Raw genomic sequence first — 13,556 nt, 5'->3', positions numbered from 1 at the left:
TTAAAATGCCAGGCTGGGATTGGGGACGCCTGAGATTAAATCCCTGCTAAGGCAGAAATCTTGCCTCGGGCCAGTTCATGGTTCTCAACCTTTTCTACCTCACAAGGTTGTTGTGAAGCTACTCTATAGTCCGCCTCATAATTTTTATTTACTGCCCTTTATTACAGTTGTCCAATGCCAGGGCTTCATTTTATCGCATCAGGTTTTAAATATTTATCTATATCATTGTACGGCAGCCCCGAATCTGGTTCAATGAGGGGCGGTATAGCAATGTTTTAAATAATGTAACAGACAAATGAAATATAGGAGGGTGAAGGCAGTGGAGGCTCTGATTTTGGAGGAGCTGTGATTCATAGAATCATAGAACAGCAGAGTTGGAAGGGGCCCACAAGGCCATCGAGTCCAACCCCCTGCTCAATGCAGGAATCCACCCTAAAGCACCTCCGACAGCTGCCTCTTGAAGGCCTCTAGTGTGGGAGAGCCCACAACCTCCCTAGGTAACTGATTCCACTGTCGCACTGCTCTAACAGTCAGGAAGTTTTTCCTGATGTCCAGCCGGAATCTGGCTTCCTGTCACTTGAGCCCGTTATTCCGTGTCCTGCACTCTGGGAGGATCGAGAAGAGATCCTGGCCCTCCTCTGTGGGACAACCATGGAGAGGAGCAGGACAGGATTCCATTGCAGGTGTTAGTCAGGAACACAGAGAACTTTAAAGGAGCTATCCAAGGTGTTGAACTCACTTCGGGGGACAGGGTTCAGCACTGTGGAGAGCTCTGGCTAGTTCTGACTAAAACCCGGAATGGAATTGCAGCCCCACCGAGATCGGAGCCGCCACCGCTTAAAGGTTCCTGCCTACTTCTGGGGATGATCTAGGAATGAGGTTCCGGCTTTATGGCAGGACAGGAAAATGCTTGTTTGGGAAGTGGGGGGGGGGAACTGCAGTAGGGTGGCTGGATTGGGCTTCAGTATCCTGATGCTGTTGCTTCTGCGGTGAGGGCGACAAGGTGTGTGTGCGCGCATGTGTAAGGCATGCAAGGGCGCATAGCCCAAAAGGTGTGCACCCCTGGCTTGAAAAAAAGGAAAGGAACCTCTCGTGCAAGCACTGAGTCATTACTGACTCTTGGAGGGACGCCAGCTTTCACTGACATTTTCTTGGCAGGCCTTATAGCGGGGTGGTTTGCCATTGCCTTCCCCGGCCCTTATTCCCTTTCCCCCAGCTAACTGGGTACTCATTTTACCGACCTCGGGAGGATGGAAGGCTGAGTCGACCCGAGCCGGCTGCCTGAAACCAGCTTCCGCTGGGATCGAACTCAGGCCGTGGGGGGAGTTTCAGCTGCAGAAACTGCTGCTTTACCGCTCTGCGCCACACGAGCCCCCTGGCTTAGACCCAATGAAAGAGAATCTAGTTATGAATTTTACTGTTCTAATTCTGTATTTTAATCTTGTATCAATTTCTGCTGCGTGGTTTTTATCCTGGTTGTGCTTTTTATACTGCATTGTGTATTTGTGTTTTTAGACCGTCGGTTGTTTTATTATGGCTTTAATTTTTGCGAACCGCCCAGAGAGCTTCGGCTATTGGGTGGTATAAAAATGTAATAAACAAATAAAAAAACAAATAAACAAATAAATAAATAAAACGAACCCACGGGAAAACAGCTGGGTTGGACCCGACTGACGGTCCACCTTAACTCAGCCGCCTCTCTCCCAGAGAACGGCCGGAGAGAAATCCTGCAGAAAAAACACGCGGAAATGGGGGAGAGGTTCCAGGGTCCACTCACTCAAAGCGCCCACAGGGACCTGGGCTTTGCCGAGAGGCAGGGGCTGAGACAGGAGGCCAGGCTGAATCGAGGGGGTCCGGACGACGGGGGCGTGGCGAGGCACCGGGATCGGGGCCAGCTCCTCCTCCTCCTCTTGATCCGGGGCTTGAATAGCCTCGTTCTCCAGCGACGGGGCCACCGAAGAGGCGGAGCTCACGTCGTCCAAGTCTTCGTCGTACCTCAAGGACAGGAAGGCCGACTGGGAGAGGCTGGCTGCAAACGTTTAGAGAAAGAGGGAGGATGATGGGATGGAAGTTCTGTGGCCCCAATGGTTAGATGATTAGTGGGGGGCAAAGGGGGTGTGTGAGGGATGAGGCCTGGACCCCCATGGGACTGGAGGTGGGCACTTCAGAGTCCCCTCTGCAATGTCCCAGCGATCAAAAAGGATTCCAATTTCTTCAAAATACAGGCGAGAGTCCCAGTTCCTCCCTCTAACAGCGAACTCCGTGATCTCGTGCCAACGGAAATGTAAGCAGAACCAGGCCACTGAGAAATAGGAGGGAGGGGCATTCCCAAAATTCGCAGACGTGCCCAAACTCTCAAGTGATCCAACCCATCAGGGCTGCAGCAGAGGCAGAGACGGAGAGCGGAGCTTTTGCTACATCCTGAGAAGTATTTTCAAGAACCCTATTTCTTCAATTCTAAGATGCACTTCCCCCCCACATAAACATCTCTAAAAACGGGGTGCGTCTTAGAATCGCGGGTGTGTCTTAGGTTTTTTTTTTTCTGTTGGTGGTACTGAAATTAGTGTGCGTCTTACAATCGATGGTGTCTTACAATCAAAGAAATACGGTATTGTGGGATACCTGGTGCAGTTGACCTCACGGGTGGCACCTTCCTCTTTGCGAGGAAATTCCTCAGCTGGGCCTGCTTCACGGGGGAGAGTTTAGCTGAAAGAGAAAAGGAGTCTTAAGTCATTGATGCAATAAGGAATTGTCCAAAGGGTCTCGGATTAGTTCCTTTAGCTCAGCCCCCAAACAAACAAACAACAAAAAAATGCATTTAAAATGCATTCAGAATAATCCATAGAACCAGAGAATAGTAGAGTTGGAAGGGGCCTAGAAGGCCATCGAGTCCAACTGCCTACTCAACGTAGGAATCCACCCTAAAGCATCCCTGACAGATAGATGTCCAGCTGCCTCTTGAAGGCCTCTAGTGTGGGAGAGCCCACCACCTCCCTAGGTCACTGGTTCCATTGTCGTACTGCTCTAACAGTCAGGAAGTTTTTCCTGATGTCCAGATGGAATCTGGCTTCCTGTAACTTGAGCTCGTTATTCCGCGTCCTGCACTCTGGGAGGATGGAGAAGAGATCCTGGCCCTCCTCTGTGGGACAACCTTTTAAGTATTTAGAGTGCTATCATGTCTCCCCTCCATCTTCTCTTCTCCAGGCTAAACAGGCCCAGTTGTTTCAGTCTCTCTTCCTAGGGCTTTGTTTCCAGACCCCTGATCATCGTCTTGGCTAGCACACCAAGAGGGCCATATTCTCATCCCGGATATGAAAAGCCCTATGAGGAAAGGTTGAAGGAACTAAATACGTTTAGCCTGGAGAAAAGAAGAACAAGTATTCTCCCTAGGTCAGCGGTTCCATTGTCGTACTGCTCTAAGAGTCAGGACGTTTCTCCTGATGTCCAGCCGGAATCTGGCTTTCTGTAACATGAGCCCGTTCTTCCGTGTCCTGCCCCGATCGCAACTCCAAATACCAGCACCGAAGGCAAGACCTTTATTTCTTCTTGCCCACTAAAGCCCGATTATTAGAACGTAAGCCTATGCGGCAGGGTCTTGCTATTTACTGTTTTACTCTGTACAGCACCATGTACATTGATGGTGCTATATAAATAAATAATAATAATAATAATAGTTATTGCGCACAGCTAATCAGACGATTTTTCTATTTGCTCATTTCCCTGCACACACCCCCGCCCTTTCGTCAACCCTTCAGAAAACGCATCCGCCAACCGGCACCATCACGCCGCATCTCTGGACCCCTGTGGTGTTACTGCATTTCGAAACACTTAAAAGCTAAGGTCGTTTTAGCTGCGCACCAAGACGTTTCACGGCGGCGGCTAGGTTTGCGTTTTTATGGTTATGACTGCACTTGCAAATTTGTTTCATAACTTCACACTGCACACGAGGGTTTAAAAAATACACTCGGGAAAAAGAGAAAAAGAAAATGGTCCTTCACACAGTACGTGATTAGATTGGAGGAGGTAGGCAACGGCGATGTATTTATACTGTGAGCTTCGCCGAGTGTGCGTGTAACACACAAAGTTGGCTCTTTCTCCAGGTATGGCCACTAGCTATATAAGGGCAGAATTTGGGGTAATGCCAATAATATATTCTATCTGGCGAACGATGTTCTTTTACTATGTTAAATTGAAATATACATCTAACAGACTGTTAACTCTTCGTGTAACGGAGCAGGGAAATTTCCCCTTTAAAAACCACTGGCTGAGCCGTTGCGAATCCAGTTTGAAGAACCCTGGCCTTGACCCTAAAATGGTCGTGGTATCTGATATTCAACACAGCCCCAAAATTATTAAAGACAGACTACAGGAATATTATGCTAAGCTGGACATGGACGCAATTAGAATATCGAGATTCTCTTCTAGCTTTCCTTGCTTAAAATTCGCTCATTGGGAAGAGAAATATCTCTCAGCAATTACGTCCCCATTTCTCCATAAAGCCATTATTGATTTGTGTTTCTAGACAATGAAAGCACATTTTAGAGACGGGAGATAGAAGAACATCCCCAGAGAGCAACGCTTACGCATCTGTGGAAGTCTGGAGGTGGAGGACACGATCCATTACATACTATACTGTAAACTCTATAGAAGCCCTGGCGATAAATATCTAAAGAGACACCTAGTACAAGCAGCCAATCTCAATGGTATGGATAAAATTAGTTACCTACTTACAAATTCATCTACGTTTATTCTATTAAGCATAGCTAGGTTCGCAGTTAAAGCAGCTCAGCTTAGAACTGCAATAGAGGGCAATGACCTGGTCTAGGATACAGACCGCTATAATTTATATCCTGATTAATTAACGGAAATGCAATTAAAATATATTATTGTGACCGAACTACTATAATACTCTGTTTTATATTGTACTTTGTGGTATTGTCGATGTTGGCTAAAACCTGTTTTGGTTGCATAATAAAGATTTGGAAGCATCACAGGAAGGAGTAAAAACACTCACCCACCAAAAGACACATGCATATACAGGAAGGGTGGGATCTGGATTTACAAATCTCCTTCCTATGGCAGCCCTCAGCCCCTGAAAATGCTACATCAGCAGAGGGGGTCCCCAAACTCGGGTGGAGGGTCCCTTCCTCTCGCGGAAAGCAGATGCTGGACCCAACCTCGTTCACGCTGCCAAAGGAACCTTGTCACTGAGCCGTTACCTGCTGATTTCGGAGATGTTTTCGTGCACGATTCGAGAGTAGCTTTGGTCAAGGCGTTACTTAAGCTCTCCAGTTCGCTGTCAAGGCTGAGCCCGTGAGAGGTTGAAAAAAGCAGCAGAGGAGGAGGAGGAGGAGAAGAAGAAGAAGAGGCACATCAAAATCGTACCATGTAACATTTTTAAAAAGGACTCAAAAGGCTTGGCATGCATGCACTAATTTTCGTTACAACTCCCATGAAAGTCACCACCAGCAGGGGAACCAGGGCCATTCCACCAGCCCTGCTGAAAGACAACTTCATGTTTTCCTCTTCCCTCCCCGTTCCTTTTCCCTTGTGTGTCGTGTATTTTTAGACTGTGAGCCCGCAGGACGGGATGGTCTTCTTTTAACCGATTCTATGTAAGCTGCTCGGGGCGGCTGTTGGGATGAGGAAAGGTGTAAAAATACCTTTAAAAAAACCAAACTCTTCTATTTATTATTTCCATGACAGAGAGCTGGTGAGCTGAGCTAGGACCGAGGGGAGGAGAGAGGGTGGGGGAACTGTCAATCAAATGTCGCAATGGATTTTACTCAACTCCACGGTAGCCCACAGTCACACAGCGCGGCAGAGTTAGAACATGTTGTGTGGGGAGTTACCACCTAGAAACTCAACTGTTGAGTGGAGTTTTCACACTGTGTTGACTAACAGTCAACGCAGTCGTCCCTGCTCTGGTAACCTCCAAATTAGATTACTGCAATGCCCTCTACATGGGGCAGCCTTTGAAAATGGTTCGGAAGCTGCAGCTTGTGCAAAATGCAGCGGCCAGATTGATAACTGGAACCAGAAGTTTCGAACATATAACACCGATTCTGGCCCACTTGCATTGGCTGCCTATACATTTCCGAGCCCAATTCAAGGTGCTGGTTTTAACCTACAAAGCCTTACATGGTTTGGGACCACAATACCTGATGGAACGCCTATCCGTACACTGCGCTCAACATCTAAGGTCCTCCTGTGAGTGCCTACTCCGAGGGGAACTCGGAGGATGGAAACAAGGGAGAGGGCCTTTTCAGGGGTGGCCCCCTGACTGTGGAATGATCTTCCCGATGAGGCTCACCTGGCGCCGACGTTGTTATCTTTTCGGCGCCAGGTCAAGACTTTTCTCTTCTCCCAGGTATTTTAACAGCATTTAACAACATATGCTAAGTTTTTTTTTTAATGGACCCCAGAACTGCTGTTGTATAAATGGACACTGTTGTCTTTATATTTTTGATGGCTTTAAATTTTGTATACTTTTAAAATGTTTACTGTTTTTCACTTTTGTAAATCGCCCAGAGCGCTTCGGCTATGGGGAGGTATATAAATGTAATAAATAAATAAATAAATAAATGGGTCATCTGAACTGAGCCACTGTCTATTCAACTGGACAAGATTCTAGTCCTCATAGAGGCAAATAAAAAGTTTCAAATGTAACTTGCAAAAAAAAATAATCACAAAGAGCCCGGTGGTGACAGTCGTAAAGGCGGAGGAAAACCCTGGTTCTGGTCTGCCAGTACTCCTTCTCCAACGCCTACCTCCAGGTTCTCTGGGATTCACAGCACACATTTGAACTCAAAGGCTAGAAATGTCGTTCTTTTTTCTAAATAAACAAGCAAATTTCCCAGGATATACCATGAACTGGACACAAAGAAAGAGACCGTGTCTTTGGCATACTTCTGTACAACGTCGCTGGATGGATTAGCGCACAAGATGGCAACAGTAAGCAAAGGCATTTCCTGGACATTGCTGGCAACGCTCACCTCTGAACGCTGCTGTGGGAAGAGGCCGGCGCGGAAAGCTTCCACGGGGCTGCGTGGTTGTACAAGCGAAGCTCCTGCAAACTGTCCACCAGGTTTTTCAGTCTTTTCCGCTGCTGGTTTATGATCTCCCGGTTATTAGTGAGGGCATTGAACAGAGTTTCTCGCTCGGGGACCATTAAGCGCCTATTGGGGTGGGGGGGAACACAAGATGGGAGGAAAATCAGAAACAAAATTTCATGAGCTGGAGAGAGAAAGAGATTTGGGGGCGGGGCGGGGAGAAGTGGGAAAGAACAGATGGACATCTGGGAATGTATTTATTATTTATTTACAATATTTATATACCCCTCCCCATTGAAAATTTCGGAGCGGTGAACAAGATAAAGATAAAATGAAAATAAAAACAGAATAAAAACGGGGGCGGAGCCTAACAGCCGGACGGTGCAGTGAGATTTCTTCAGAGCTCTGGGGACCGAAGCGTGAAAAATGCAATTATCTCCTAAATAAACAAAACGTGAGTAAAGGTAATAAATAATACGGGAAAGGGTAAAATCCTGGGTGTCGGCAGCTTGTTAAAAGAAATTTCTAGCAGCTCTGGAAGGGACTAAAAGTTAGTTTCACTTTTGGAAAACAGCTACGCCAGGTGTTTGACTGTCCAAACGTGACCCTTGCGCCTGGAGTAAAACTAACAGCCCGCTGAGAAACCGGGGAGGGGCTCAGTCCCACAAAGGCGACTTAAACAGCAGACCGCTAAAATGAAGTTTAAAACGCTTCCAAACAAATCCAGGCCTTCCACGGAACGGGACTCTTCCAGCCCGACGGGGGAATTCCATCGCAACCTACTGAACCTTAAAGCTCTTCTATTACACGCTATATATCGTTCTTCGTATCTTAAGCGTTTCCTTCCTTTCTATATCGGTCAGGAGAAAATAAATAATTTAACCAGGCCCAAAAGAGAGGCCTTTCATTATGGTAACCAAAAAGACTTAAATGCTTGGGGAATTTTATTCTCCCAACAACGCCAGTCCGTATTAAACGCGTCTTTAGATCTTGTTCCTTTCCCCCATCAAGGTTTATTGGTCAGTTTCTCCATTAAGGCCACGTGCCAAACTTTGCAATGCCAATTCGTTAACGTGGTGCCCACCAGATCCTTCCAATATCTAGCTATTACCAATCTGGCAGCAACCAAAAGAGATCCTATCCGTGACTCAAATAAAACTTGGGAATTTGGGGGGTGGGGGAGTTGGGGATGAAGGCATTGAGGCTAAGGAAGAGGGGGCACGTCTGAGAAATCCCGGAAGGCCCATTAGGAGAGTCAGATGTGCCCCCTGCTGTAAGAAAGCCACTTGGGATGCACCTTCTCATTACTCGAAGTTCAAGACACTCACTTCTGCTTCTTCTGCTGCTCCAGGTGCCGGTCCCATTCCAAATCCAGAACGTCGTTCACATCCTGGACGGCGAATTTCACGTACTGGTGCAAGCGTCGGATCTCCTGTCCGGGAGAGCAGGCGTTGGTTTCAAAGCCATTAAAGACATTCCACGTTCACATCACTGATCCTGGCTGGCTTGCATTGGCTGCCTATACGTTTCTGAGCCCAATTCAAGGTGCTGGTTTTAACCTATGAAGCCTTACATGGCATGAGACCACAATACCTGACGGAACGCTTCTCCCGACATGAACCTACCCGTACGCTGCGCTCAACATCTAAGGTCCTCCTCCGAGTGCCTACTCCGAGGGAAGCTTGGAGGATGGCAACAAGGGAGAGGGCCTTTTCAGGGGTGGCCCCCCAATTATGGAATGACCTCCCTGACGAGGCCCGCCTGTCGCCAACATTGCTATCTTTTCGGCGCCAGGTCAGGACTTTTCTCGGGTATTTAGCAATATGTGATGAGCTTAACCAATTCCGGATCTGCTTTTAGTTTTGGCTGACAGTTTACAGTTTTTTGTTTTTGAGTATACTGTATGTTTTCTAAGGTTTTAAATTTTGTATATAGTTTTAATTGTTTTGATCTTATGTAAACCGCCCAGAGAGCTTCAGTTATGAGGCGGCAAAGAAACGTAAATAATAATAATAGTATTTCTTACCCGCCTCTCCCTCTGGATCAAGGCAGGGAACAACATCAAATATAAAAATACTATAAAGTATATAAAACTGATTAAAAACATATAAAACGAATACATTATTAAAATAACAGCCAGACAGTTTAAAATTCGACTGGGTAGAATCATAGAATAGTAGAGTTGGAAGGGCCCATAAGGCCATCAAGTCCAACCCCCTGCTCAGTGCAGGGTAGGCCTGCAGGAAGAGAGCAGTCTTTATTGCTTTTTTATATTCAGAAAGACTATTGATTTCTCCCGGCAGGCCATTCCACAGTCTGGGAGCGGCAGCAGAGAAGGTCCTCTGGGTAACAGTTGTTAATCTAGTTTTAGCTGGCTGAAGTAAATTCTTCCCAGAGAACCTGAGTACGCGGGGCGGATTGTATGGGAGAAGGCGATCCTGCAGGTAGCCTGGACCCAAACTATGTAGAATAACAATATAATGCAAAGACTACCAAGTTTGGCCACAAAACTCTCTGCTGTCTTTTCTGCAGCAGGCTAACGGTCTGGGAAATAATATTGCAGCCTTCTATTTCACCCTCGAAGGCACGGTTTTAATTGCGGCTTCTGCACAGGGGATGCATCTCACATTATCTTTGCGCACCGACGCTGGGTCAATTATACAAGAGCACTTAGTTCGATAACGTACAGCTCAGCGCAGCGGGGGAGAAATAACTTGTTTAACTTTGACACTCTAGGGGAGCAGAAGCTCCAAGCCTCCCCCCACCCCCAAGTTTCTTCATCTCATTCTTTTCCACCCCGGCAGGGCTTCCTGCTGAAACGCGGCATTTACAAACCCGTTTGGTTCGATGCCTCGCCATCCGTGAAATTAACTGCAACACCCCAAGTCCTTATCAATCATCACGGAGCAGGACAGCTCGGCTGGGATGAAACAATCTCCCGCACTGATTTTTTTTAAAATTGTAATAACTTAAGAGATTAAACTGGCACTTCCTAAGAGAACTTCACCCAAAGTGGCATAAGATTCTTTTTTTTAAAAAAAGTCAAGCCGATGGAATTGGCTCCCAGCAAGAAGGCTAAGTAATATAGAATCATAGAATCGTAGAGTTGGAAGGGGCCTACAAGGCCATCAAGTCCAACCCCCTGCTCAGTGCAGGAATCTACCTTAAAGCATCCCTGACAGCTGCCTCTTGAAGGCCTCTAGGGTGGGAGAGCCCACGACCTCCCTAGATAACTGGTTCCATTGTCTTACTGCTCTAACAGTCAGGAAGTTTTTCCTGATGTCCAGCTGGAATCTGGCTTCCTGCAGTGTAGCGGCGGTGCAATGTTATTATTCACTGTAGAATAACGATTGGCAAATGGCAGCCCAAGGACTTCACCTAGCCGGCAAACGCTTGCCACTCAGCCCCAATCGTCACGGAGAGCCAGCGTGGTGTACTGGTTACAGGCTAGGACTGGAGAGACCCAAGTTCAAATCCCACTCAGACATGAATAGTCAGTGGTGGGTGAATAGACAACTCCCCGGTTGATTATCGAGGGGGTACCCCCCACACGCCCTGCCCTCTTTTGTATATGGTCACTCTAGCTAAAAAGGGCAGGGCTCCTGCAGCTTTAACGGTTGTGATGAAGAGGGAATTTCACCAGGTGCTGCATGCGTACAAATGACACCTGCTGAAATTCCCTTTTCTATGTAACTGTTAAAGATACAGGAACCCTGTCCTCTTTTTCAATATGGTCACCCTAGTCCAAGGCCATTAGCCATGCTCTTGGTTCAATCCACATTGAGACCAGATACAAAAGAGGGCAGGGCTCCTGCAGCTTTAACGGTTGTGACGAAGGGGGCATTTCACCAGGTGCTGCATGCGTACAAATGGCATCTGCTGAAATTCCCCTTTCTCTGCAACGGCTAAAGAGACAGGAGCCCTGTCCTCCTTTCCATATGGTCACCCTAGCTCTGGGGGTTTCTCTGCCAAGCCACGTGAGCTCCCTCTGCCTGAGCCACGGCGTGGGCAAAGGGGAGTGAGCAAGTGAGGAGTGGAAGGAGAGGAGGAGACCAAACGCACGGTTGCTAGGGGAAGTTTACGGCAGCAGCATTTGCACGGAGGAGGCAGAAAACCAGCAGCTGGCCCGGCCCATTTTAGACTCGCTGCGGGCCTTGGAAGGCTACGGACCTTCCGCGCTTTCCTTGAGGACACTCGGAAAAATCACCAGCATTGGGGGGAGGGTTGAATGTGAGAACGCTTTAAAGAAGAGGTGCAGCATGGCTCCTGCTTCCCACCATCCTTCAGAGTAACCTGGGAAGAAAGGGAACCACGGCAAAAAACCTTTGCTGACCATTTCGGTGGTTATACAGAACAGTGAAGGATGGGGGCCTATCCAAGGTGCTGAACCTATTTGGGAGGTACATCCTGAATAGCTCCTTGAGTTCCAGCTGGTTCCAACTAAAACGCAGAAGGGAATCACATCCCCACCGAAATCAGAGCCTACAGCAGCCTTCCTCAACCTGGGGCGCTCCAGATGTGTTGGACTGCATCTCCCAGAATGCCCCAGCCAGCTGGCTGGGGCATTCTGGGAGTTGTAGTCCAACACATCTGGAGCGCCCCAGGTTGAGGAAGGCTGGCCTACAGCCTGCTCTGACATAGCAGGAGATGAGAGGGCAAAGCAGGGCCGTTCTATCTGAAAGATTGACTTCTTTTTCCTCTTCCCTCCCCATTCCTCTTTCCTTGTGTGTCGCGCCTGTTGGGAGTTAGAAGAGGCTGCTGCTGAGTTCATACCTGAAGTTGGGCTTCACTCTTTGGATCTAAAGGCTTCTTATAGAGCAAATGCAAGTACTCAGAGTTGTGGGTCCGTTCGTCCTTCTGTCTTGCTTCTTCCACCCCTGCAAATCCCTCCAGCAGGTTCGTCTTCAGAAGGCTGATGTCTCCGTGAAGAGACTAAGAGCAAGAGACAAAAAGAGAGAGAAAGAGAATCTCTTTGCCGCAAGGAAAAAAAACGTGGCTTTCCACACAGAACTGTTCCAAAGCTGCTACCTGGAGTTCTCCAGTTTGGCTGGAACAGGGAAATAACTTTAATGGGGAATTTCCTGGTTCATTTACTCACAGGCGCAAAGGAGCCAGTGTGGCGTAGTGGCTAAAGTGTCAGACTGGGAGTCGTGAGATCTGGGTTCGAGTTCCCACTTGGAAGCCCGCTGGGTGACTTTGGGCCAGTCACAGACCCTCAGCCCAACCCGCCTCACAGGGTTGTTGTTGTGAGGATAACATGGAGAGGAGGAGGATTATGTACGCTGCCTTGGGTTCCTTAGAGGATATAAATGCAATAATAAATATTGCCAGAAAGTTGGCACCATCATGTTGCCAGAATTTGGAAACAGTTCCTAACATTTGTGTTTTCTAAGGGAAGTGGGAAACCGCCAGCAGAAGAAACTATGAGATTTTGGAAACAGGAATAGATCCTGAGGTGGGGGGTGCACTTTTATGTTAAGTATGATTATGTTAACTAGATTAAGCGAGAATATATGACATCAATGTTATTCAACATTTATGTATTATGTTGTTTTTCTTTTAATTGTATTGTATGTTTAAGTATTGAAAAATAAAAATAATTTTTTTAAAAAAAGGGACACCCCAGCGCCCCCTGGCCAAGGTTTCTCACCTCCGTGGTCTCTTTGATCTCCAAGAGGAAGGTGTGGAGGTCATTGGACTCCGTCCTCAGCAGCTTCTTCTCCTCGTCCGTGCCCACCTGGAAAGAGGCTTTGGCCGTCCTGCCTTTCAGCTCTTCCATCTCCTTCTGGAAATGCGCAATCTACAGAGGCAGAACCCACTTATTATGGGTTGTTGTTCGAAAAACAAACACCTGACCCACGAGAGCTCAGGGAGGGCGGGTGAGAAATTGTACAGGAACGTTTCTATGCAATCGCTTCGGGGAAATAGAGACTCAAGACACATTTTCCAAACGGCATGCGGGTAAAATCTTTCACGCCTTAGTTCACAGGCTGCCGTTCCTCAAATTTCTGGAACGAGAGTCACATTTTCCCGAATAAGAAGTGGAGGAAAATGGCGCTCTTACACCTGAAAGAGTCCGGAAGACTTAAGAGTAACCCACACCCAGAAGAGCCCCTGTGTTTCTGCAGAAGTCACTTCTCACTGGAAGGAGGCCAGCTCAAGAGCGCTGACTGATACAGAGGCACAATGGGCAGACTCCCCTGAGAGGAAACAATTTTGCTGCCTCTCTGGTGCTGGGATCAATTGAACAAGCCAATCAGGTGTGATGCAGTGGAAATCTGACCCTTGGGTGAAGGTGGTGGGAGGAAGGCACAGCCGGAGCAGGGAATCGTGCAGAGATGCGGCGGGCAGCCGCATCTGCGGGTGGGGTACAGTGCTGGTTCCGGGTTTGGGGAAGAATTTAGGCAGGGGTGGGCAAGTACGATGGTTTGAGGGTAGATGACATCCTATCTTGCTCTCTGTGGGCCAAATGCTGAAAAAGTGGCAGGGCTATACCAGCAGGGA

At 47.7% G+C, this 13,556-nt stretch overlaps 1 protein-coding gene across 2 annotated transcripts in view; it reads right to left on the bottom strand.

Moving 5' to 3' along the window:
- Window positions 1-13,556, bottom strand: part of NUP214 (nucleoporin 214) — a 60,550-nt gene that overhangs the window by 30,487 nt on the left and 16,507 nt on the right. For both annotated transcript variants that reach the window (XM_063144468.1, XM_063144469.1), the window contains exons 16-22: window positions 12,703-12,852; window positions 11,826-11,984; window positions 8,381-8,484; window positions 6,996-7,178; window positions 5,220-5,305; window positions 2,623-2,706; window positions 1,778-2,029 (exon numbers count right to left, since the gene is read on the bottom strand). In XM_063144468.1, coding sequence (XP_063000538.1) covers window positions 1,778-2,029; window positions 2,623-2,706; window positions 5,220-5,305; window positions 6,996-7,178; window positions 8,381-8,484; window positions 11,826-11,984; window positions 12,703-12,852 — 1,018 coding nt within the window. The remainder of the gene's footprint in view (window positions 1-1,777; window positions 2,030-2,622; window positions 2,707-5,219; window positions 5,306-6,995; window positions 7,179-8,380; window positions 8,485-11,825; window positions 11,985-12,702; window positions 12,853-13,556) is intronic.

Source organism: Elgaria multicarinata, chromosome 19 (genome assembly GCF_023053635.1).
Source record: "Elgaria multicarinata webbii isolate HBS135686 ecotype San Diego chromosome 19, rElgMul1.1.pri, whole genome shotgun sequence".
NCBI lineage: Eukaryota > Metazoa > Chordata > Lepidosauria > Squamata > Anguidae > Elgaria > Elgaria multicarinata.
The sequence above is the reverse complement of the archived record's forward strand: the minus strand, read 5'-3'. Positions and strand labels throughout refer to the sequence as shown.